The 27,516-nt window shown below is 43.9% G+C and overlaps 1 protein-coding gene across 1 annotated transcript; it reads left to right on the forward strand.

The window, feature by feature from the left end:
- Positions 1-711: 711 nt before the first annotated feature.
- Positions 712-27,516, forward strand: LOC306929927 (rab GDP dissociation inhibitor beta-like; the record flags this gene model as incomplete). The annotated part of the gene is made up of 10 exons (XM_079510665.1): positions 712-768; positions 2,438-2,545; positions 6,653-6,839; positions 9,293-9,491; positions 14,206-14,334; positions 20,038-20,137; positions 22,447-22,576; positions 22,611-22,664; positions 25,270-25,469; positions 27,307-27,516. 10 exons carry the CDS (start codon positions 712-714, stop codon positions 27,514-27,516), a joined length of 1,374 nt encoding a protein of 457 aa, XP_079366791.1.

Consider the following 27,516-nt stretch of genomic DNA (forward strand, 5'->3'; position numbering starts at 1 on the left):
CATTTTTCTGGGGACCCCCTGGAACCTACCCAATGACCCCACTTTGAGAACCAATGCCATAAATAATATTGATTCCATCATCATGTGTCCAAGTCCATAGATATTGGTTTTAAATAATACAGCTTCATATTGATTCCATCATGTGTCCATATATACTGGTTAAATAATACAGCTTCATATTGATTCCATCATGTGTCCATAGATACTGGTTTTAAATAGACCATTTATGCAAATAATTATACAAAAATGCATGAAGCATTTTGTTTTTGTATTTTTTACTCAAGCAAAATGAGAATAGATGGACTTCCTACAGAATATAAAAGTTGTCAGATAGAGACACACGCACGCACGCACGCACAGACACACGCACGCACACACACACGCGCGTGCGCGCGCACACACACATACACACACACACACACACACACACACACACACACACACACACACACACACACACACACACACACACACACACACACACACCTTTCTAACAGACTGTTAATTGTGTACAGTCACTTTAAATGCGTAATGTATACGTCATCGTAGAGGGCTGCTCTGACTGCGCTGCTCTGATTGGCTGTAGGTATAACCAATAGAGGCCGTTCTTTGAATCATTTCGTAGCAGCCCGCGAGGTAAAAAAAATTCAGAAGCCCCGAACAATAAAAAGAAGAAGAGTAAAACAGTTCCAGGAGGGTAAAAACTGTAAAATGGATGATGTATTCAAGTACGAATACGAGTATATCCTGCTTGGAACCGGGCTGACGGTGAGCGACATGAAGCAGTGTGTGTGTGTTATGTACAGACAGTACAGGGTTCCATCGGGGCTAAGGGGTTCCATTACTAATTCGGTGTGACGCATTAATAATTAGCCTGCCTGCTAACTTTGACATTAGCTTGGCTGGTAACGTCAACGTTTTAGCAGGCAGGGCATGGCAGGCTAATAATTAGCTTGCCTGCTAAAACGTTGACAACGTTACCAGCCAAGCTAATGTCAAAGTTACACCTCCATGCAGATGGTTGCTTTTCTATGGAAGGCCGTTTATACTTTTCTACATCACTCCAGGAAGCGCGCGCGCCTCCGCCTCCCAGATCTACCCCTTTTTCAATACGGTTGTCACGTTTTTTCTTTTTACTTTATACCTGATGTAAACACGTCTTTGTGCTTTTTCTGGTTTTATCCTCGTAGCAGTTTTTGTATAAAATAAAAAAAAACAGCTCCCATTTGTTGAAGAGAGATACATTTTTAAATTATAGTGTTATTATGCTTAATTACATTGGCTAAAGCCCCACACCAGAGCGCCATGCAACTCCTTGCAACATTCAGACCGCGGCCATCTTGCCGTGTAGTACCTTGCTAGTTAAGTTAAGGTACTAACTACCATAGATATATATAAACTCTAGATAGCTCACCCGCGCTGTTGGCCAATGGAGAGCGACGTCGTTACGTGGCGGCCATCTTACCTCGGGACACATAACATTGTGTCTATGGGGCATGTACTCTTAAATGACCATAACTTGCTCAATTTTCAACCGATTTTCAAACGGCTTGGTTTGTTATAAACGTCAGAGACGTGCGCATACGTATATGATTTTATACGACGTTCATATAAAAAACATAAATTAAGCAGATAAGCGTCCTGAATCATAGCCACGTTGACAACGTTTGTAATAAACCAACCCGTTTGTAAATCCGTCAAGATTTGAGCGAGTTATGACTGTTTCTGTTTGAGCTGCCATTGAACATACTGTACTGTATCCCCGATGTAAGATGGCTGCCGGGTGAACGACGTCAGAAACTCCGCCTTGAGCCATCTAGTGTTTATATATATCTATGCTAACTACCATTCATTGTCAATGGAAGCCAGCGACATGAAGCTACGAAACCCGCTATGACGCGTGAAGCTGCCGCAGATTATGCTGTGATACGTTTTTGCATTGTTTCATCATCTTTTCTTTGGTGACAAGCACCGCCATCTGTCATACTGTGAATAGAAGTAAAACCCAGATTTTATTATATCAAGTGACTGAACTTATAAACGACTGTGGTGTATGGGTGAACTTTGTGCATGGCAAACTAAACGTACATAAAACAAGTGAACAGTTATGTGTTGTCATATGTGTAACTTACAATTGATCCTAGTTATAGCTAAATGTTTTTTTAGTCAAGACATTTGATTTAAGCTATAACTAGGTTAAGTTACTTTGAACTTAGTGTGAGTGGTGTAACTGGCTACAACAGCCCTCCATGCATTGGCATTGGACCTACTTTTATCAGATGTGATAATAAATCACAGTCAATGAACTCTGTGACTCTCTGAGTGACCACACGGCTTCTCCTTCCAGTCCTTCTAGTGCAGACAGTATGAATAGCATGCATGCATAGTGGTTCCCTCCATCAGTGACACTAACCCGTTGTGTTTCCTCCTCCAACAGGAATGCATTCTGTCAGGGTTGTTGACGGCCCGAATGGGCTTCATTCTGCATCTGGACCAGAACCCCTACTACGGAGCCGAGAGTGCCTCCATGACATCCCTGGAAGATGTAAGTATTAAGTAATGTAATACAGCGTATTCGAATGCATATGAACCGATAATGCACGACAATCACCAGTAGGTTACTTACTGTATCACTCAAACTCAACTCTAACCCTAACCTCATTCTTAACCGGCCACGTAAATCCCCCTAACCTCATTATCAGTCTTAACCAGCCTGCATTTGAGTGATAAGTAATGGCCCCTACACACTGTAAGAGTTTTAAAGTTGTCGGCGAGTCATCAGATCGTTATGTATTTCACACTACAGGAGTCTTTTTTTGAAATCGTCTGTCATTATATCGTTGTGGCTTTCACACTAAACGATTGGTCGCAGACTAGGCATCACACACTGCAAGAGTTCACCAAGATGCGATCCAGACCCGATATTCATTTGTTTTTATTTTATTCATTTTTACATCTCACGCACGTGCAGGAGGATGCCGTGATACAAGCACGAGACCGACACAGGACGCCTCTCTCTCTCTCTCTCTCTCTCTCTCTCTCTGCGTGCATGCCACACACACAGGATAGCCAGGCTACACAGGGCGAAATATTTGTGATAGCGTGTAGCTTACATGGGCTGCAGCGAGACAGGACGTTAAATCTTGATTTTCATGAAATAATTCTCTGTCTCTCTCTGCGCACGCGCGCGCGCGCGCGTGCACACACACACACACACACACACACACACACACACACACACACACACACACACACGCACACACTTCATACTGTACGATGTCCAGTCGGCGACAGAGCCAAATATCAAACCTGCTAGATATTCAGAAGACGTCGGGGAGACGTCGGCGAGCACTTTTATCGGCGCTATATCTTCTCGCAGAGCCTTTCACACACAGCGAGCAAAACCCGAAAATTGCGCCAGATCGGGAGTTTTGTCGGCGAGCGCCAAAAATGGTCCCCGACAGCATAATCGGAGAAAATATCGTGCAGTGTGTACGAGCCATAACCTACTGGTGATTATTGGTTGATACATTCCTGTCCCGGCTGGGCAGGAGGACTTGGACTTTTGTCCAAACTCAAGTCCCCGACCTGTTTTTTAGATTAGGTTTCCTTTTGCTTGTGTGTTTGTTCTGTAACCTAGAACAGTGTTTTTCAACCAGTGGTCCGGGGACCACTAGTGGTCCTTGAGTGGGGTTCCAGGTGGTCCCCAGCGAAAATAATGGAGAGTTTGCAACCAAATTGACCTTTAATGGGTTCAGTTGGTTTCATTTTATGCTCTCAAGAAGAGTTAAATAAATGATTGGTAAAAATCTGCATCACTTAATTTACAAGAAGTCTACACATATAGAGAATGTTTTTTTATAATTTTTATCCCACGATTTTGTAACCCATTTTTCACCCCTGTGTCAATCATCTAATGTGATCCTGGGCTCTACACACCCTCTGCCAACCTAGTCCCCATATATGGGGGACATGGGGAGAGCAACGGACTTGAACTCATGCTTCCTTCATACCTGAGTGTCGCTCCTTTACACCTGACAGGGGGGAGTTTCCCTGGTTGGACGTAGCGCGTGGAGGGAACACGTTATTCCAACCAGCTACTTTCCCCTCCATCAGGCGCCCCGGCTGGCCAGGGGGAGGCAGTTTAGAGACCAGGATTACTGCATGTTTTTTGTGAGGGTACCTACCCTAGGGGACACGGGGAGAACATGCAAACTCCACACAGAAAGGCCCTTTCGCCAACCCTGCCTCGGGTCTGGCACTGATGACACGGAGGAGAGGACACGCCGCCAGCACCCACAGCGTCCCGAGCGGGAATCGTACCCAGGACCTTCTAGCTGTGAGGCGACAGCACTACCAACTGTGTCACCGTGCCCCCCCCAAAAGTTTTATTTTATTTTGATCAACATTTGCCTTTTATATCTCCTAATGGTTCCATACAACATCAATACAGCATAGGGTTGTGGACAAAATCGTATCCAACGATAACAAAGTATTCTTTATTTTTGGGTCTGAATGTCATCAAATGTCATCAAATGGCGTTCCGTGGCTCAAAGGCTGAATAAATAATAATGGGCCTTGATATGAAAAGGGTTATGAAAAGGGTTGGAAACCCAAGCTTTAGAAACGATTTTATTACTTGATGCTTGTCTCATCAACCATCCCGTCTCTCCCGCAGCTCCTCAAGTGCTCCTTTAACGTCCCCAGTGAGTCCATGGGAAACCGTCTTATGTCTTACGTAAGTCCCCTGACCTCATATCAGTCTTAACCGGCCCCTAACGAAACAATGTTATTACTTGATGCTTGTTGGCTCATCAGCCATGCCGTCTCTCCCGCAGCTCTTCAACTGGTTCAGCAGTCCTCCTGAGTCCAGGCAGGACTGGAATGTGGACCTTATGACTAAGTTCCTAAATCCCGAAGACGGTACCACACAGACACTAATCACCATAACACATGACTGTAGCCTCAGTAGTCACTCTTTGATGAGGCTCGATGGATACAAACTTGTATATGGCCAGCAGTAGGCCTGTTACGATTACAAATTTAAGTTGACGATTAATTGTCAGTGTCACACAAACAATTGCAATTAATTGTTTTAATTGTGTTTTTGGCATTGAAAATTGGAATAGAATTTACATTTCTGTTTACCTTTTTAGGCTTCGTAATGAGAGTGCACAGGGCAGATAACTGACAAATAACAGAAATATATACCAATAAAATACTGGCATTTTAAAAATAGTGGAAATAGCTGTTCTACAAGCTTAAGCTTGTAGATCTGCTATTTCTGCTTTGAACATCTGGCAACTTGTTGAATCTGTAAAACACAATTAAATCGTTAATTGCAATTATTTGTGTGACAATTAATCGTCAACTTACCGTACATTTGTAATGACAGCCCTGCTAGACCATCAATAGACCGTTCGCTATTACATAATGTGTGCCTTTCAAATGAACCTATCTGGATCACCCCGGTTTGGTTCATGTCCCTGTGTTTGTGTCATTCATGGAGATAATAAAAACATGAACAAGTAACCATGTAACGATTCACTCAACTCACGATACGATTTGAATCACGATACTATAGGTCAGGGTTCCCCAATTAATTTTCCTCAAGGGCCATATTTTGACTAGGGTACCAGGCTGGAGGCCGAGTCCGCACGCACAAGGTCGAGGTCTTGCCCTGAGAATTCATTTTCAGGGCAAGACCCCATTTGAAAAGGATGCCCAGTTTGACATGCATAGGCTACTGACTGATTTTTTTTTTAAATTCTTCCAGGGGCCACAAGGGGGCGTGCGGCCCCCTGATATGATATGGGGAACCCTGATATAGGTTCACGATACGATTTTTTTAAACACAATCATTTTCCAGAAATTATTTCTCTATAACACAAATCCAGTATTTTCTTTCTCTTTTAATTTTCTTCTCTTATCCTCATTTCAATACAGTAGCAAATGAATGAATCAATTCTGTTACAAAGATCCTGTATTTTCTTCTCTTTGTTTTTCTCTGCTGTTCTCATCACGATTCAAATTTTGATTTAATCACAATTTAAATTGTCACCAGTTTGATCCGAATTTAATTGATTTACGATATATATCGTTACATGCCTATGGTCTGGACAAGTAATGACATAGCTTAACATACACTTAACATAGCTGTTAAGAGAGTTTCATAAACCTTTATAAAAAGTGATTAGTTTAAAGTCTTTACTCATTTTGAAGAGCATATAGTGATGAAATAAGTACATTGTAAATATTCACAGCTGTGCATAATAGTCACACGTAATAACTGCTGTTCTCCTGCTGTCGGAGGCTGATGGAACAAAACCGGTGAATTGGCGTTCTCATTGAGTGGTGGAAAATATTGATATACAAACAAACTGATGTTTATATCACTTTGTGACGTGTTGTAAGCTTGTAGATCAACTATTTCTGCTATTTCTGAAAAATGTTTGAAAATGTATGGACATTTCTCAATATGGAAACAACGTTAATTGCAAGCACTGCATAAGTGGCTTCACGACTGTGGGAGCAAATGAGTTTGACAGCCGTGATGTACCTGAGCATGATCTAAAATGTTGTTTGAACACGATGATTTCCAACCTATAGTATTCCAACCCTCATCTGTGTTCTAGACCGCTGCCCATTAAAGGATCACGTAACGAGAGTGACTCAGAGATCCTTGGAGTTAGAAGAGATCGAGGGAAAGTACTTCTACATCAAGGGAGCACTCTACAAGATCCCGTCCAAGGGATCGGACATGAGTTTCGGTAGGTCGTGGAAACCAGAGGTTCCCAACCACCGGTACACAGACCAGTGCCGGTCCGTGGTAGCCTCACGTAGACATACTAATATCACTGTGGATATTAGTCTGGTTCCCCCAGTAGCCATACTAATATCACTGTGTGGATATTAGTCTGGTTCCCCCAGTAGCCATACTAATATCACTGTGTGGATATTAGTCTGGTTCCCCTCAGTGTTTTGATTTATTTTTCTCCAAGGGGCGGTTACAAAAAAGATTCTATTGGTCCTACAGCTATGTCACACACATGCTGGGCCCTGGTTAGTTAAATAGCCTGGTAAGCCCGCCCTATATTTGCATACTGGGCCCTGGTTGGTCCTCCACTACTGCTGGTTCGCGAAACACGCCCACAATTGAGCGACACGCTAGGACCGTGGGACAGAAGTTTTCCCGACCGTGAATCTATAACCGTGCATCACCAGGATTTTCCAAACAGCGGTGAAGAGTTGACTCGGTCGCATGAAGATGCCAAGGATTCGTCAGCGACACGTCACTTACTGTGGTTTATAAAACAGCTTCGAGTCCGAGTTACTTCCACGTTGCGTAGCATAACGGTGACATCGCTGTCGAATCCTTGGTATCCTTGGCTCACGCTAATGAAACAAAACACTACACGGTACGGGTTGGGATGCCCTGCTATACACGGCTAAACTGAATGGTTTATGATTGCGCGACCATCATCATCATACCCGGAAGTTATGTGGGAACGCCTACTGAGTGGCTAAAAAAAATACTTTCTGGCCTTGAACGCCCATACAAACAGAAAAGCCCTATCTGATTGCATTAAAGGCGTAGTGAAACGGAAATGGTGGACATTTTATTTTGAAGTTTCAGACGGTTTCAAGTTGAAACACCGCTGTGAAGTTTCTGAACCAATCAGAGCGTCGGATCCCGTCAGGCGATGGGACGGTAGCTAGTGTGTTTGTTTACAAGTCAGATAGTCGGCCAGTGTGGCTTATTTCTACCCTATAATGTTTTCAGATACATATTTTAGCGTGATGATTAAGTTGAAACCGAGTAATACACTGTCTGGATGTTATCTTGAATGGGAATAAAAACAGAGGATTTCTGTAATCAGTAGCAGCTGTGATGGACGGATGCGCAGATATGGGGAATTAAACGGGTGAGCTTCATTTTTATTGTCTTTTATCGATGTGGGCCTCGACACGTCATCACGCAGTATGTTTCCGTTTTCAGGAAGTAATTAAAATTCGATTTTTATGGACTTTTGATGAGAATTTGCCCATTTTTTTGGCATCCATTGTTAGGTATGCCCATATGATGACCACGGATATGGTCTAAAAGTGTGAAACGTATTTTTCATTTCACTACGCCTTTAAACGACGTTAAACTCATTGACTCACTTTGCCTCTCGATTTTCCACTCGCTTTATGCATGCGCAGACCCTCTATAGTTTAATTCAGGGGTGGGCAACTTTGATGATGGAGAGGGCCACTATATTTCCACACTCACTCCAGAGGGCCACATTGCATATTACTGTCGTAGCAAAAAAATGCTGATCTACAAGCTGATCTTGTAGATCAGCTATTTTTGCTATATTTGAATTTAAATCCTGAACAATGCTATTTTTAAATAGTAGTTTTTTAATTTAATTTCAAATGCCTTTAATTATAGTTATTTTAACTCTATGAACTAAATACAAATACAAAAAGACAATAAGATTTTAATACTAATTAAGCTAGTAATTTAGCCTAATGTAATTCAAGCAGGTCATGTTTGCATGTTTGGAATTGTAACAGCTGTAATCAATAATATATGAGTATTGCGATATTAACCTGTAGGTGAAGGTGGGGGTCGCATGTGGCCCCCGGGCCGCCAGTTGCCCATGTATGGTTTAATTGATATTAATTTATTTGTGAAAACTCACATTGAAGTGTTTTTTTCTCGGAGCCCGTAAGAGCTATAGTTACAAACCTTGGAGGGGAGGTTCATAATAATTACGAAAATTTACATATAATTATATCGGTCGGCCTCATGGTGGTGCTATAACAGCCCACTTTACATTTTGGCTTATAACTCTTGAACCGTAGGCTGTAAAATCAAAATGTAATTTTTTTCCCCTGGATTCCTTGGGTCATGACGCATCATGTTTTTTAGTCGACCCTTTAGTGTTACAGGGCGGCTGTGGCTCAGGAGGTAGAGCAGGTCGGCCAATGATCCCTGGGTCGGTGGTTCGAATCCCGGCTCCTCCTGTCCACATGTCGAAGTGTCCTTGGGCATGACACTGAACCCTACATTGCCTCCAATGAGTTGGTTGGTGTGAGCTCGCCACCATTGGTGTGTGAATGTGGGAAGTGAGGACGCTGGCGTCGACTGTTCGCCGCTTCACCTCCCAATGTATAAATGAATGAACCATTGTAAAGCGCTTTGAGCACTTGGAAAAGCGCTATAAAAATGCAATTCATTATTAGTGTTCTTACAATGAACAGAAACTCAAGAATGTGACGACCACCACCTGTCTCCTTTAAGGTTTGATGGGACTTGCCGAGAAATGGCGCTTCAAAAAGTTCCTGGACTTCACCAACAACTTTGACGAGGACGACCCCCAAATCATGGAAGGTGTTGACCCCAAACAGACCACCATGCGGGACGTCTACAAGAAGTTTTACCTGGGTCAGGATGTCATCGACTTCACGGGACACTGCCTCGCTTGTTATCGAACAGATGAGTAAGTTTGACCTGGGGCAGGATCAGGGTTGGAATGGGAAGGTTACTTTAAAAAAGTAATCCCCTACAGTTACATATTACTTGCTAAAAAGTGTAGTCAGTAACGTATTCCGAGTACAAAAGTACGGGGGTTACTTTCAGTTAATTTTGGATTACTTTTCAAAACTGTATCATTACGATAAAGTGAATAATCCCTCGTGTTCATATTTTGAACAAAACCACAGAGAGCTCCCTAGATTACGAGGTATTCTTTCTGAGCCGTAAACAGGGAAGTGAACGCCAATGCACATGCATGAAGAGCAAGGACTATGGTGCAGAAGGATTGGCCAACCCCCCCAAAAAAAGAGGCCAAACCCCCCCAAAAGAAATCAGAATAGTTTTCTGTCGTTTAATATCAATGAAAATGCGCTACTAGCACGCCCCCCCCCCCCCTCTTCATTTTTCTTTGAGGAAGGCACTTTAATTATTGTTATAATGTAGGCCTAGCCTACAGCTTGCCTTGCCTGACTGTTAAGTTTAGACATTATGCCACACTGTGTCTTGTAAATTACCATGAAAGGGTGTTAACTTACGACAGTACTCTTTTACGGTAATGTGCCTCTGAGGGATATACGCATGCGCACTGGGCGCAGGTAATCAGATGTGAATTGTGGAGGGAACAGCGTTTACATGTCGAGTCAGTGAACGGTGAATAAAGTGATCTACAACTGAATAAACGTCGTGTTTATTAAGACCTAGTCAACATTGGTAGCAGAGGATGGTTTGAAGATGGCTGCAAACTACAGAGTACCGCCGAAGTTTGACGAAACCAGGCCGTATGAATGTTGGAAAAATGAAATCAACATATGGTCGCGAGTTACCGAACTCGACAAGAAGAAGCAGGCGCTTGCAGTGGCTTTGGGGCTGGAAGGACGAGCCAGGGAAATCGCTATGGAGATATCAGCAGAAGACTTGGACAATGATGCTGGTATGGCGACATTATTAGCAAAACTGGACGGCGTATTTCAGCAAGAAGAAAAGGACGCGCGTACGAAGCGTATTCCCAGTTTGATCGTTTAATGAAAGACAGTTCGGTTTCCATGGCAGACTACATAATCGACTTTGAGCAGCGTTACAACCGAATTAAAAAGTACAACATGGTGCTTCCAGATGCGGTGTTAGCCTTCAAGCTGTTAGACACGGCCTGCCTCGATGAAAAAGACAGACAACTTGCACTAACGGCGTGCCCCGATGTAAAGTTTGCATCGATGAAGTCAGCACTCAAGCGGATTTTTGGAGGGAAGACGGCGCCAGGTTCGTCACACGGGATACACCTAAACCAGGATGCAGCTTTCTTCACTGAACAACGACAACGACAAGGACAAGGAAGACGGAACACGACATTTCAACAAAGGAGTGAAAGGACATTGTTGCCGGGCACCAACCCATTGGATAAGTTCGGTAAACGGTCAAGATGTGCTGTGTGTCAAATAGGCATGCCACGGTATGATATTTTACAGTACGGTACGGTGCCGGTATTGATAACCTATACCTCGGTATTCCACGGTATTTATATATAATTTAAAAAAAAAAGAAAAAGATTGCCCCCCCACCTATGTATAGTGACTACCCCTACCTCCTTATAAGCCCTTCTTTGTTCCCCAACCTGTAGGCCTACATATATTATTTTGTATTTACCTTTTATGATAATTTCAATTTTGTTATTTGTCATGTGACTTGTCATGATTATGAATTGATTACCCAGGACCTGAATGGAAACAAGACTGCAAGGACTTTTTTCAGTGATCCCTTTGGACATGTGTTTGACTGTACCCTATACTGATTACACTATTCCCCACTGTATTTCACTGTTATGGCTCCCCCTAATGGCCGTTTTGTACCCTGCACGCTGCAGCAGAGCTAGTGCGTAATCTCAACTGCGCATGATCACAACTCTGTGTGCCGTGTTGACAGTTCACAACTTCACACATAGTAGGCTACATATGGAAATATGGAATATACAATTGGATCTGGGTGTCTTTCAGCAACACTAACTCAAAGGTAGGAAGCAACTTTTCAATCTACTGCAGCTGTGTGGTGAAAATAAATGTTTTGCCTTAGTCTGCGAGTGGAGTTGCACTGCATATGCGCAGCATGCGCCGCCCACCGACGCTGTATTAAAATACCGTTAGCTCGGAAATCTCACGGTATCAACACCGTGGCTTTTCCTGTCGCGGTATTACCGAAATTCGGTATACCGTGGCATGCCTAGTGTCAAAGCACATTTCATTGGGCCAAGGACTGTCCCCACAAGAAGAACGAACAAGTAAGATTAACTGAAGACGAAAATGTAGATGAAGTTAACATCACGTTGTTGACAAATAACCCCATGTCTGACGCAGAGATTTTCATAACTGAATCAGTGGGATCCGCCATCATAGACACTGCATGCACTCGTACTGTATGTGGGGAGAAATGGCTTGATAGTTATGTTAATGGAGTTAGTCAAGAGCAGGCAGACAAAATGATGAAGACAGAAAATTCCAGTTCCAGACCATTTCGTTTTGGAGATGGCAACTTGGTATATTCCACCAGAAAAGTGAAACTACCCGCCAAAATAGGACACACAAAATGTCACATTGAGACAGAAGTGGTCAACGCTGACATTCCACTGTTACTGAGTAAATCTTCACTGAAGAAGGCAGGAACAGTTTTAGACATGGAGAATGACAGAGCAGTAATGTTTAAGCAGCAGATTCCTCTTGAGTTCACTAGCTCAGGACACTACTGTGTGGACATAAGAGACAATGACGACACAACACGGCGAATGAAAGATGACGTGATACTCGCAGCGACAGCTGAAGATACAGTCCTGACTGAATACTCTCTCCCCATGCCTTCGGCCTGGTGGAGAGAGTATTGTTTCCAGGCCTTGTTTCCAGGCCTCTGATCATGTGTCATGGTGTTTTAACTTATTTGTAGGTCAAAAATGTATGAGGGGAAGGGGAGAATGTAATCAAGCCTGTAACCCCCGTTACTATACCCCCGTTACTGTAATCCAGATTACACATTTTAAAATGTACTGTATGACGTTACAGTTACCGTTTTTTTTTACTCTGATTACGTAACGGCTTTACATGTAATCCGTTACTTCCCAACCCTGGGCAGGATGTCATCAACTTCACGGGACACTCCATTGTGCTCTACAGCACAGATGAGTAACGAACTTTGAAAAGAAAGGGTTTTGGGATCGTTTAGGATGTTAGCGATTCCTGTCCCTTGATTTCTCTCTAAAGTGCGTTCAAACCTGAATATTTGTTTCCATTCGCTTCAATCACTTCACTTTGGTCGCGCAGGTCAGTACTTGCATTCTTGTTTCCATTTAGGCCCTATGGATTCAATTCATGGACATAACATGAAGAATAACAACATTCAATATTATCACAGGTAAAAAAAAAGAAAAGAAAAAAACTAACATTATGTACAGGTATGGGGAAAAAGGTAGGGGAGTTGTCTCCACCAGTACAGGCCGAAGGCATGGGAAGAGAGTATATTTTGCACTTTGTCCGTCCGTCCGTCCGTCCGTCCGTCCGTCCATCCGTGTGTGTGTGTGTCCGTCCGTCCGTTACCAGCTAATCTCCTGCACCGTTAACCGATGCCAAACTTTGCACACACACTCCCTGGATGGCAATGATGAACCTCTGCCCCAAATTTTCCAGAACGGCCTGTTATAGCGCCACCAGGAGGCTGACTCTTGTAAAACACATTATTTGATATTACTCCTCCAGATTGTGTCCAAAAATCCTGCAAATCGCTACACAGTATCTCTATAGTCATGTGCTCAAGACGGATCTGTCCCATATTTCATATTCCATCCTAATCGGCTATAATTGGCTTTCAAAGTTTGCAGGATTGGCCCGTTTGGAACAAAAAGCGTCAAATCATGAACGCAGCATGGAATTTACGTGAGATCTTTCACGCACTTTCCTACTAGGCTGAGGAATATATCCCACCCTTTTCACATTGGCCTGTTATAGCACCACCAACAGGTGGGTTTTTGCAAAACACATTTTTGGAACAAAATGCCTAAAATCAATCATTTGCCATCAAAGGCGTAAGAAGAAATGGCACCCTTTTCACATTGACCTATTATAGCGCCACCAGGAGGCCACAACTTGACCTGGCCTGGTGGGGACCTGTGCCCCGAGGGGCACTTTTTCTAGTTTCCTCTCCCTTTGGCCTGCTGAGGTGGATTTTCAGGCCTGTTTTAAAAGATGCAAGTGATCTAGATTTCTTTTTAGGGAGGGGGTCAGCCAGGGCATTCCACGCTTGGAATGGCAGTGGCAGTGCTTTAAGCTTGAAAGTGGGTGGTCCGTCTGGCCGTCTGTTACCAGCTAATCTCCGGCACCGTTAACCGAGTCGATGCCAAACTTTGCACACACACTCCCTGGATGCCAACGCTGTGTGTCACTGCTGCCCATAGCACTGACTGGATTTTTCCAGCCGGAGAAAAGATACCAGGCGACCGTTCACATTGTTCGCGCCGTGCCTGGTCACGCGACTTCTCGTCTTTGCATTGACTTTGAAGTTTGTATGCAATCGCGCCGCTCAAACTATCCAGGTTTGAACGTAGCTTCATCGTTCGGATTTCCCAACCCTAATTGCCGTCTTGCCCTGTGCTGCTTTGAAAGTTGTACCAAAACCTTTTCTGTGCCATCCTGTCTCATTGTGTTTAGATACCTGGATTGGCCCTGCGGGAATACATTAAACAGGATAAAGCGTGGCGGCACAAGAGACGGCACAAGTCCACCTCCATACGTCTACCCAAAATATGGAATGGGGGGACTGGCAGCAGCCTTTGCCAGGTAGGTAATGTACTACACACTGTGAAGGTCTTTTAGGTAACACTACACTGAAGGTGTTTTAGGTAATGCAGTAAATGCACGACGTTGTGAGCTTGTAGATCAAACATTTTGCTTCATGAAATTACTGGATATTTTTTTATTGAATTTGAAATGTAAATAACAACAGCACAGAGATTGACCAATCGTCTACTCAGTCTTATGTGAACACACCAGACAGTTTTTAAGTTGCTCAATTCAGTATTTAGATATTTTATATTCATTTTAGCTGACCCATTGTAACTGCAGACTCCATTTTTCATCAAAAACACCCATCCTTTTTTCTGGTGACTGATATTGTCCTAATACGTGAGGGGGCCGTGGTTTTTCATTTACTGTTTTCATTTATTTTTAATAATTATTTGGGGAAAAGAATGAAGACTCCTGGAGGACTGAGGAGACAAAAGTATCAAAAATAATTATTAAAAACTAGTCTTTACACCAAATTATGTACAGTGTGGGTAATGTGATGTAATAGATCACATTATTGATTGGGAGTTGGCTTGATCACAGCCATACTCTGCACACACTCCCTGAATGCCACAGCTGAACCTCTGCCCCAAGGTTTTCACATTGGCCTCTTATAGCGCCACCAGGAGGCCGCTTTGTGCAAAACAATTTTTTGGACAGTACACCTACAGATTTTGTCCAAACATCACGCAAATTGGTACACAGTAGGCATGCCGCGGTTTACCGAATTTCGGTAATACCGCGACAGGAACAGCCACGGTGTTGATACCGTGAGATTTCCGAGTTTACGGTATTTTAATACAGCGTTGGTGGGCGGCGCATGCTGCGCATGCAGTGCAACTCCACTCTCAGACTAAGGCGAAACATTTATTTTCACCACACAGCTGCAGTAGATTGAAAAGTTGCTTCCTACCTTTGAGTTAGTGTTGCTGAAAGACACCCAGATCCAATTGTATATTCCATATTTCCACATGTACTAAACTAAAAGTGTGAACTGTCAACACAGAGGCACGCAGTTGTGAGCATGCGCAGATTGCACTACCAGATTGTACCAGATTGCGCTCCAGCGTGCAGGGTACAAAACGGCCATTAGGGGGAGCCATAGTACAGTGAAATACAGTGGGGAATAGCTATTGATTCATTGATTGAATACTTTATTGGCAGAAATGTAATCAGTATAGGGTACAGTCAAACACAAATCACTGAAAAAAGTCCTTGCAGTCTTGTTTCCATTCGGTCCTTGGTAATCAATTCATAATCATGACAAGTCACATGACAAATAACAAAATTAAAATTATCATAAAAGGTCAAAATAAAAAAATAAGATATGTAGACCTACAGGTTGGGGAACAAAGAAGGGCTTATAAGGAGGTGGGGGTAGTCACTAGACATTGGGGGGGGGGGGGGCAATCTTTTTTTTCCTTCTTTTTTTTTAATATAAATACCGTGGAATACCGAGGTATAGGTTTTCAATACCGGCACCGTACCGTACTGTAAAATCTCATACCGTGGCATGCCTAGTACACAGTCTCTCTAGATCCATTCAACGAAACGGGTCTTTCAGATTTTTCAGACTCCATCCTGATTGGCTAAGATTGGCTACCAGCTACAAGTTCGCAGGAGTGCACGGTTTTAAACAAAATGCCGCAAATCATGAACACATCGTGTGATTTCCGTGAAATTGTGCACGCACATTCCCACTAGGCCGAGGAATTCCCACTCTGTCTGTCCGTCCGTCCGTCCGTCCGTCCGTGTGTGTATGTGTGTGTCCGTCCGACCGTCTGTTACCAGCTAATCTCCGGCACCGTTAACCGAGTCGATGCCAAACTTTGCACACACACTGGATGGAAATGATGAACCTCTGCCCCAAATCTTCCCGACTTTCTAATATTACTCCTTAAGATTTTATCAAAATTTCACGCAAATCGGTACACATGCTCTCCATAGTCATGTGATCTCTTTGATTTCTCATAATCCATCCTGAATTGCGAGGAAACTGTACATGCATATTCCCACTAGGCTGAGGAAGAAATGCAAATGCAAAACATTTGTTTATATTAATCCTAAACATTTTGCCAAACATCACACACACTCCTATCCTCCTGGTGGAGACCTGTGCCCAGAAAGGCACTTTTTCTAGTTAGGCAATGAAAAGGTGAGGTTGCCTTATGTAATTTATTCAAGCAAAATTTCCAAAGCAATGGTAAACAAAATGTGAAACATTTGACTCAAATTATAGGCTTAGTGACTATTTTACTTCATGATGATGTACGATAAGAGCGCCCGCCCTCACTTCACACGGGTGTGATTTTTTTTTACTTTCTACTTGCATTCTTGAGACGTTTCCTTTACAAGTCATGTAAATACTAGCATTTTATTTTAACAATAAGAACTTTAGAGGTAGCTCTCTTAACAGTTGACATACAGTCAATGTTCTTCCATTCGGAGGACCGTGGAGAGTAGACATCAGTACCAGGGCTGGGGTGGTATGGGATTTTTATTAACGCGGTTAATTGGCGGTAATTCCCCCCCTATACGGAGATGTATAGAGCAGCTGTTGTGTCTCTAGTGCAGATCCAGTGTCATTCCTCCTCCACGCGCGGCCTCCCCTCACAGCTCTCACACACACAGTGGCACCGTTACAAGACGAGACAAGACGAGCTCATAGCTTTTCTACGTTTTGCTGTTGTTATCCAGTTTACAAAAATTAAATCCGCATGCACGTCTGTTACACACTGAAAGTGTGTAACATATCGAGTGACGATCGAACATTGCATAGCAAAGTTGTCAAATAACTGTAGTATGCAGTAGTAGTATGTCTATCATCTGCCTGTCTGCCACGCACCCCCACGATGCCTGCACTGTTCCACCCGCGTTTGGTTTGAAGTTATATCGAGTGACGTTTGAACATTGCATAGCAAAGTTGTCAAATAACTGTTGTATGTGCTGTGTTGGGGAGCAGTTTTCCCCCTGTGGCTCTGCTGCCTGGCAGGGGGAACAGAGAGAACAGTGGAGAAGGCAAGGGGAATGTTGCACCGAAAACTGTGACCCATACATTAATCTGTGTCCCTCCCAACATGCATTTCACGTGACACGTGATCGTGACGGGACGGGACGTGGCGGGGTGATGGCAGTGCTAAGAGTTGTTTAAGACGAAAATGAAGTAAATTAAGAAGAGTGCAAGCAAATATTTGGTGCTTGTAAGCAGTGCACATTGAGGCGAGAGCACAGGGCCATCTGGTGATAGGTGCATCTAGGCTCACTGTGGCACTTTTAGATGGGCCCCTAAAGCCAAATTCCAATACCCAAAATCTCGGCCACTCGCTCACTCACACTCGGTCACTCCAGCATGGTGGTGTTACGGTGAAATCGGTGACCTGCTGAAATATGTGACAATTGTGTAGACAATCACATAATGTTAGTGTCCTAATGTAAATTGTTGCAGTTTGTTCATAAACAGAGTTCAACCTAGCGTTATTTAGGCCATGTAAGTCCACAAGATGATCACATATTTTGGCAGGTCACCAATTTCACCATAATTTGCCATGCTGGAGTGACCAAGTCTGAGTGAGCGAGTGGCTGAGATTTTTTGGGTATTGGAATTTGGCTTAAGCGAGCAGCAGTCTTGCTCTGTGCTAAGGAAGTGGTTACATACAGACTTCACTGACCTTCCACAGCCCCCTCACGTATCCGTAGGACAAGAAACCAGAAAAATACGATGGGTGTTTTCGATGAATCTATCATGGTTAAAATTTAAGTTTAATGGGTTTGTATAGGAACTTCTATGAAGGGAGTGGGGCAGCTAAAATTAATATCAAATAGGCCTATCTAAATACTGAATCGAGCAACTTAGAAACTGTCTGGGGTGTTCTGAGTAGAGCTGATCATTTTAACCCTAGAACACTAAACACGGGTGATTTTCACAGGGTGATTTTTCAGTACCCGGTCTTTCAGTACCTTCATGATGCTTAGTGACATCATAGAAGGTGCCCACATCCCTAGTTCTTTTTACAGGCAGGTGGTTGGGTGAATTTTACCTGTGATAGAGAAAAAAACATACACCCACAATGGCCTTTTTCTTTGTTTGTTTGTTTTTTGTTTTCCACTGAACCATTCTCACATGTCCCAGGCAGAGGCGTCTGGGAGAAATGCGAGGCCCTGTGCGATATTTCGGGGGGGAACAATTTGCGCGCGCGTTAGCGCGCGTGAATTTTTTGAATTAATTAATTAATTAATACTTACTTTTGCGTGAGAGAGAGAGAGAGAGAGAGAGAGAGAGGATGACCTCTCTCTCTCTCTCTCTCTCTCACGCATAGTCATGTGTGACTAATTATTTGAAATAAAACCTTTTTTGTCCACACACAGTCCTACATGACATGATGGCATACCTTTTCACTTCACTCGAGTGCCGACTGCCGAGTCGTTTTGTTTGTGACCGGGAGCGGTTGTGCACTCAACTAGCCTACATGTGTTCAACTTGTTTTTGTTTCGTTTCCAGTGTGTGTATAATTCGACTGCGTTGCGCGGTGGCGCGGCCGATCTCCAAGCTCACAACGCGTCGCGCTGCAACGCATTGTGAGCTTGTAGATCTGCTCTAATTCTGCAGCGCAAGCTAGCACGGCACTGCGCAGCGCAAAGGGGGACAACAGGGGGCCCCACGACCGGACGGCCGGGCGTTGCTTAACGGGAGGCTGAATAAGTGACGCCGGTTGGGAGGAGGAGGCGACGCGCGGCCGTCGGAGGCCCCCCTGGGGGGCGGCTCCAAGCCGACCGCAGCTTAAATAGGTGAAAAATCAACTGCGACGGAACGGGCTGCGATGCGATTATTGTTTCTTAAAAAAAAACACTGCCTACCGCGAGGCCTCGCATGCGCGAGGCCCTGTGCGGCCGCACCATTCGCACTACCCTTAAAGCGGCCCTGGTCCCAGGTATGGGTGGACCAAAGGAGAAGTCCCATTTTTCTTTTTTTAGGACTAATTTTAAAATAATACCCACATTTTTCACCGATTTTGTTGTTCTATTTTATTATTTTTATTTTTTTGTGAAAAGGCTTGTATGTAATATTAAAGAAGAGTACCTTCTTGTAAATTGTGATGTATTGCTGTACTTCAATATATTTTGATGAGAGATATTTTTGATAGAATAATTTACATTGGGTAAAATATGCTTTTAGTGATGGTGTGACAAAATTTATGTTTAGTGTTTGAGGGTTTGACACTGATCCACGTTTGCCTCAAATTTATTCTAACACATTCTGCCAGGTATTAAAGGACCACTTCACCACTTTTCAACCCATCTTCATATAATTGGTCCTCACTAATGTTCATGATAAAATACCACGATTTGTTTCTACTCAGTCCGTCCACATCGTTAGGCAGATTTTTTTTTTAAGATTTAAAAAAATATAGATTTAGATTTTTATTATCGTGAGAACGATGGCTTCCATTTCCGCAGTGCAACTTTTCAGGAATAGAAAGCCTGCAGTTTCTATTAGCTTGGATTCCCCATCGATGATGTCACTGGTGGATGGGTTTCTGAACTGCCCACAGCCCTCCTATGAGACACAGACCGAGTAGGAAAAGAAAATTGTGGTATATTATCATGAACATTGGTGAGGACCAATTATATGAATATAGGTTGAAAAATGGTGAAGTGGTCCTTTAATGAATGCTTTCGCTCCACTCTCTTCCTGTTCAGATTTAGTTCCATCTACTTGGGGAGATACGTTCTGAACACACCTATTCAAGAGATTGTCATCGAGGAGGGGAAGGTGGTGGGAATCAAGTCAGAGGGAAAGGTGAGGATGTGTATGAGTTTACACTTTACAGTCAAAGGGAGAGGTGAGTACAGGGCTTAAAGTTCTCCGTCCTGGGGATGGATTTCATAGGGACCATTAATGAGATCAGTGTAGATCCGCAAAAATATGTTATGAAGGGGTATTAGGGCATTCACTTCTAGTCATTTTTACTAGTTGACTAGTTGTTACTACTGTAATGTAATGTTACTATTACTGTAATGTTATTGTTTGTTGAGAAGAGCAATAGAGTTAGGTCTGAACTGGTTACAGTTTTATTTCGCTATGAATGGATATGTACATCAACATGCATGGAGCTCCACTTCTCAGAGTATGTGTCTGCAGCAGCCTGTGTGCGTGCGTGCGTGCGTGCGTGCGTCTCTAACAATGCTGCTGCTCACCCCTCTCTCCCTCCTGCAACGCTGATGATTTTTTTTTAAATTATTTATCTTCCCCCCAAGCTTTTTTCACAATTTTTATTTAATTAGGCTACATTGCAAAAGTAGCATTACTTTTCATGTAAAATGACTTTATAACAAAGAAAAAAATAAAAAATAAATCTTTTGTTTTCCTTATTGCAGCTCTGTGTGTGTGTGTGTGTGTGTGTGTGTGTGTGTGTGTGTGTGTGTGTGTGTGTGTGTGTGTGTGTGTGTGTGTGTGTGTGTGTGTGTGTGTGTGTGCGCGCGCGTGTGTGTGCGCGCGTGCGCATGCGTGTTAGGCTGCGCAACAGTGACACTTGGTGGTCAACAAGCGCTATGTCTGTGCTTGGACGGACACATGGACACATACAGTACACATAGGGACACACATTGCTGTCTATAGGAGTGGCTAGCACCACTCAAAAACAGCAAAACAGTACAGCACCAAAAAAAAACTCCTTCATAGACATGACATGAAGAATAACAACAAAATTCAATATCATCACAAAAAAGAAAAAACAATATCACAGGAAAAATGAAACACTGTACGTACAGGAAAAAGTAGTACTTATATGCCGGTGCACAACCCAGCCTGCTCATTGTGGTGGCATCATCAGAGCAGACAACACACCCAAATTCACCCAAAGGAAGAAGCCGTTTATATCGCTGTTTATATAGTATGGTTGTAATAGCGGAGTGAAAGGTTCCATATGGGGCTGCCTGGAGTCTGGACTGGTGCTGGCCTCCACGCTATGGCTGCTTCGACATGTTTCGCATCGAGACAAGGACCGCAGCGCGAAGCTGTGTTCAGTGCGAGACATGAGGCAGCCAGCGTACGTGGAGACTGACGCCAGTCCAGCCCATGGAACCTCTCCCTGAAGCTGCTACATTAGAGGCCCGGAGTGAGCTCCTTTAGTGGGGCTAATGTTAGTCCCGAGTCCAGACTCCAAGTAGTAGCCCTGAAACATGACTGTGAACAAGCCATGTGAACCATGGCTAGTATAGACGCCTTAAGAGACGACGTCACACTGATAAGAAACAGGATGCGTGCGGCAGCACAAGAACCCTTCCTCTCATAAGATGCAATGGAAAAGTTCTAACTGCATTCACGTGTAAAAAATGCCCCATCAAACTTTCAGATGCTGTTTTTCTCCCAGTGTGGAGGAAGAATGATTAGGATTTTTATTGTGATCTCTCGCCCTTGAAATATATAGTCCTTGGTTTCTGTTGTGTTTGAACAATAATAGCAATTCAAAACAGTTGTCCTCAAAACCACACCTCCAGTCGCTGTCATAAGAACGAGATCGGTGCGCTCATGAACACGGCAGCAGAGACTATTTGTGCATGGCTCACACGCACCTGCAGCCCATCAAGTATAATGTATGCTTCGTCCCGTGATGGTGTCGCGCACGCAGACCTCTACGCTCACAACAGTCGCATCTGTGATGCGATGTGAGCTTGTATATCAGCTGTTCTCTGTGCGCAACACTGTTGCGCTTTGAAGTATAAATGTCTCCTAGGGAGCACCTCACTTGCCAACTCACAAGAGGAGGTTGAATGGACTGAAACCAGCGCTCCCCAAAACAACAGGTTTTGAGATCTGTTGGGAATTGATTACATGAAACAGTCACCCGTGCACCCAGTCCCAATGTTTGTATGGCATCCCAATGGCATTTAATGTTTGTTTGTTGGTACCGTTTGTTTTACATCACCTAATCAACATGAGTTAGACATTAATATATTAGCGCCCCTCACTTCACACGGGTGTGATTTTTGAAATAAATCTTCCTCCTAGTATAATCATGATGACCTGATGATCATGTTTTTTTTTTGGGGGGGGGGGGGGGAATCACGGCACTCCCATCTTTAAACACCTTTGCCCGTCCCCCTCAGTTAATCCGATGCAAGAAGCTGATCTGTGGCCCCAGCTACGTGATGGACCGGGTCACCAAGGTGGGCCAGGTGATCCGGGCCATCTGCATCATGAGCCACCCCATCAAGAACACCAAAGACGTCAAATCCTGTCACATCATCATCCCCCACAACCAGCTCAACCGCAAGCACGGTGAGTCCGATCATAATCCCCCAGAATCAGGTCAACCGCAAGCACAGTGAGCAGAGCATGCATGCCGATCCACGATCAGAATTACAGCTCTATTGTCCCATCACACATTTACCCAATTAGCTTTATTGTCACATCACAGATTTACAGAGTAAAAGAGTGACTGAAATTCGTCTTTGTGCATCGTTCCTATCGTGCCGCTTTTTCCATAGAGATGAAGGGGGAGGGGGGCAAGGTGTAAAGGATGGTGTCATCAATGTGTCCATACAGGGGTCATAAATGTGTCCGTACAGGGGTCAGGGGTCATCAATGTGTCCGTACACGGACAAATGTGTCTGTGGCAAAGACTTGGTCTTGTCTGTGGCAAAGACTTTGTACACGCCGTTATAATGTAATTTTTTATCATAAGCGGGTCTTATGATCAAAATAAGAACATTATGGCCTGGGCCGTGGCTCAGCGGTCCAGGCACCTTGGCTGGTAATCCAGTCTGGCAGTGTGCCGCAGGTTCGACTCCCGATCCCGACGGCCTTTACTTTTTTAGGTTTTCTGAGCTCAATTGCACCCAAAAAACCTGAACTTTTAACATTCTGTAGATTTTCTGTGGTCAGGGGTTTTCTGGCTCAAACAAGTGCTCTGATTTGCCCTGTGGATTGTGAGGTAAGAGTAGGGATGGGTATCGTTAGGATTTTTGTGAGTCCGGTACCGATTCCGGTTCTGCTTATTGTTTCCGGTTCTTAACGGTTCCCTATTTCGGTTCCAAAATGGTATAAAATAACTTAAATAAGAGGTCAAATGTTTATTTAACAAAAAAGCTCAATGTCAATTTAAGACATGTATATAATGAATAGTGTAACATCCTCTCCTATAGTGATTATTTTAAATATAATATATCTATTCTGTATTTACCCAGGGCAGTGTTGCAGGCTACTTCTCTTACTACTAACTACTGACAATAACAAATAAAAGCATGTCTGAGATTTGAGAGCAACACACACTCACACACACACACACACACACAAATTAGCATCGCTAATGGGGGGGGCAGCGCATCTACGGCCGATAGGTGTGAACGGGTTTGCCGACGTGCGAATGGAGGGATCATTGAAAACAAGGCGGCTTGCATGCTGTGGTTTGCATGCACATGGGCTGCCAGAGTAGGCTATCATTTGTTGTTTTTCATGTTTTTTCGCCACCTCTCTTCGAAGTTAGACTGCAAGCTCTAAACTGAATGTGCCTCCGGACCCTACGCCGTGATATCTCACACACACACACACACACACACGGGCGCGCATTCGAGGTGGGTTGATGTTGATTCAATGCTGTGCACATGCATGATCATGCAGTGAGGCAACCCAGGCAGCAGGGCGCAATATTCCTGTCCCCTCTCTTAAAAGTTTCCTCCCATAAACTTCACTTGAAAATTACGTTTAAGAAACTTTAATAATTGCTTCTTTGCACCGCGCATCTCTCTGTCTCTAGACTCCTCGACAACTCCATGCAGAGAAATAGCTCCGCCTCTGCAAGCCACAAGCCCACAACGCGTCGCTGATGCAACGCGGTGTAGGCTTGTAGATCAGCTCTGTTTCCTGCGCTTCTATTAAAAGGGTAGAAAATAAATAAATAGCGTGTGACCGCGTGTGGGAACCGATAGAGAGAACGGAAATTGAATTATTGTAATGGGTACCCGGTACCCAAGCACGTTCGGTTCGGTACATACTTGGTCCTGAGGTTCGGGACCCACCCCTAGGTAAGAGTCCACGAATCTCATATATGCCAGGAATCTGCCAGCAGTCACTGTTTTCATTGCAGCTCAAAAGGCTTCAGAAGACACAAAGAAAAATCCAGACCACAGAAAATCCACTCAAAGTTCAATGTTCAGCACTGTGTATGCCTTGATCCCGCCTCTAGCTGCCTCTGATTGGCCAGGCCGTTTGGTGGCCGGAGCATCAAGTCTGCCTGAGAATTCCCAGATGGGAGCAGGAGGGGGGGAACCCAGTGTACTCTCTGCTGCCCCATCTGGCGGAGTCAGGTTATGTTATAGCGCCACCTGAGGCCGACTTTTGCAAAACACAGTTCTGTAGATTACTCGTACATGCAAATCAGCATACACAATCTCTATAGTCATGTGATCAACTGTCCGCTTCCCCATATTCCATCCCCATTGACTAAGATTGGCTAAGGTTGCCTTCCAGTTTGCAGGATTCGTCTATTTTGAACAAAATGCCTCAAATCTTAACACAGCGTGCGATTTCCGTGAAATTATGCATGCACATTCCCACTAGGCAGAGGAAGAAATGCTACTTAAACATTTTCAAATTAGTCTTATGGTGGTGCTATAACAGGCCAATTGCTGTTTTTACCTATAACTGCACCTATCTGTGTATAACTTTGTATGCGCACTCCCAAGGAAAAGCCTTTTCCCTAAATGTTTCGCATCTGCCTGTTATAGTGCCACCATGAGGCCCATTTTTGCCAAACACATTTATTTATATTACTCGCACAGATTTGATTCATGCATCACACAAATCGGTATATACTATCTCTATAGTCATGTGTTCAAATCTGTTATATTTTTCATATATCACTCACACATTTTGTCCAAACTTCACCAATGCTATTATCCTGGTGTATGTGCATGTGCGCCCTCCGACAGACATCTACGTGTGCATGATGTCATTCACCCACAACGTGGCGCCTCAGGGAAAGTACATCGCCATCGTCAGCACCACGGTGGAGACCTCCAACCCCGAGCAGGAGATCCAACCCGCCCTGGACTTGCTGGCGCCCGTTGAGCAGAAGTTCGTCAGAATCAGTGACCAGTACAAACCGACGGACGATGGAGCAGTCAGCCAGGTATGATCCTAGTGACCAGTATGCAGACAGCCATGTATGATTCTAGTGACCAGTACGCACCGACCGACGCAGGCATAGACAGCCAGGTATGTTCCTAGTGACACAGACAGCCAGGTATGATCCTAGTGACCAGTACGCACCGACGGACGCATGCGCAGACAGCCAGGAATGATCCTAGTGACCAGTACGCAGACAGCCAGGTTTGATCCTAGTGACTAGTAGGTACAGACGGACGCATGCGCAGACAGCCAGGTATGATCCTAGTGACCAGTACGCACCGATGGACACATGCGCAGACAGCCAGGAATGATCCTAGTGACCAGTACGCAGACAGCCAGGTTTGATCCTAGTGACTAGTAGGTACAGACGGACGCATGCGCAGACAGCCAGGTATGATCCTAGTGACCAGTACGCACCGATGGACACATGCGCAGACAGCCGTGAATGAACGTATTGACAATTTAAAATGTAGGCATTTAGCCAGAGCTTAATCAGACGGAGCGCTCGGCTGGCGCAGTGGTAAAAGTCCCTGCCCGCCGCTACAGAGGTTGTGGCTTCGAATCCACCATGGTGCAACTGGTTATGTGAGAATAACACTGCGCTGCACATTTGCTCAATATGGGAGAGGATCTTCTTGATGCGATCAACAGAAAACATCTTTATAAACTCACATTACTATTATATCCACGTTTTTCCCTGCCAAGGTACTGGGGCTCCTTGTGTGTGTGCTTTGCTTCCGTCAGGCCATGTTGCCATGTCTGCTTATTATAAGCAACCTTTGACTTGTTTTTTCTGTAAAGTCACTTGCAAATATATTATTGGTAGTTGCTGGTTGATGTTTTTTTGGGCTTGATTCTAAAGTGTATAGTAGTTGCTTATTTGGGCTTGCTTCCACATTTCTTCACATCAAGGAACCCCAGATTAATATGTACTTGTCCACAGACATCCATCTGAACATATTTTGTGCCAAAATTTTTTAAAAAATATTCAAAATATTTCGATTTATTCTCAATGTGTTTTTAAACTAGAAAAGTCGCAATTTTGAAAAATTGCAAAGTGTGGTTGCCGCAGTCGCTTACATAGGCCCCTCCCACTAATATTGCCAGCCAATTACAATGTCACGTCACCCCTGTGATCATGCGTAAGTAATTCGGAGGGTATTTATCCCCCAAAAATCATGTTTTTGCAACAAACGGTTACATTATTCGCATTTGCGAATAATGTAACAGTGTATTTCGGTGCCACTAAGCCTAGTGACATGCCTAGTGCCATGTTGATGGTCCTGTCGCCGTCTGTGACGTGTGCAGCCCCGGGATTGGGTCTCTGGTGATAACGAAGGGAGATTATGGATTCTCACATATTGAGCAAATGTGAAGCGCAGTTTTATTCTCACATAACTGGAGGTAACTTATGCAATAACCGTAATTATGTAAATAACACAAGTGAGCATTTGCTCAAGATACCCTTCTCCCTTGCAACATCATGACGCACAAGACCCATTCCTAATAGTAATGTGAGTTTATAAAGATGTTTTCTGTTGATCGCATCAAGAATATGCTCTCCCATATTCAGCAAATGCTCGCTTGTGTTATTTACAAAACCACGGTTATTGCATAACCTCCAGTTTTCTGACTTTTCTCAAACAAGATTGCCCACAACAGTGCCAGGACTGTTTTTTTGTCTAGCAACTTAACTGGACAGACATTAGGGCACTAATAGACATCAAGTGAATACATCTTACTTATCTATTGGAGTAAAACAAAATCCATCCTGTGCATTTCTGCCCTGATTCTTTTGAACGCCTTCTCACTTTGTCACTCGCTGTCTCTCTTTGTAGATCTTCATCACCAGCTCATACGACGCCACGACTGATTTAAGGAGCACCTACGACGACATCAAGGACGCCTTCAGGAGGATGGACGGCACCAGGATGGATCGAAGTTTCTTTCATAATCACTTTGACAAGACTTATGAAATTTTCTTCAAGGACGATAACGACGAGTACTTTCCATTTCCGTATGTTAAGCACAGTGGCCCAGAAGATTGA

This window comes from Electrona antarctica, assembly GCF_951216825.1.
Source record: "Electrona antarctica genome assembly, chromosome: 9".
Taxonomy (NCBI): domain Eukaryota; kingdom Metazoa; phylum Chordata; class Actinopteri; order Myctophiformes; family Myctophidae; genus Electrona; species Electrona antarctica.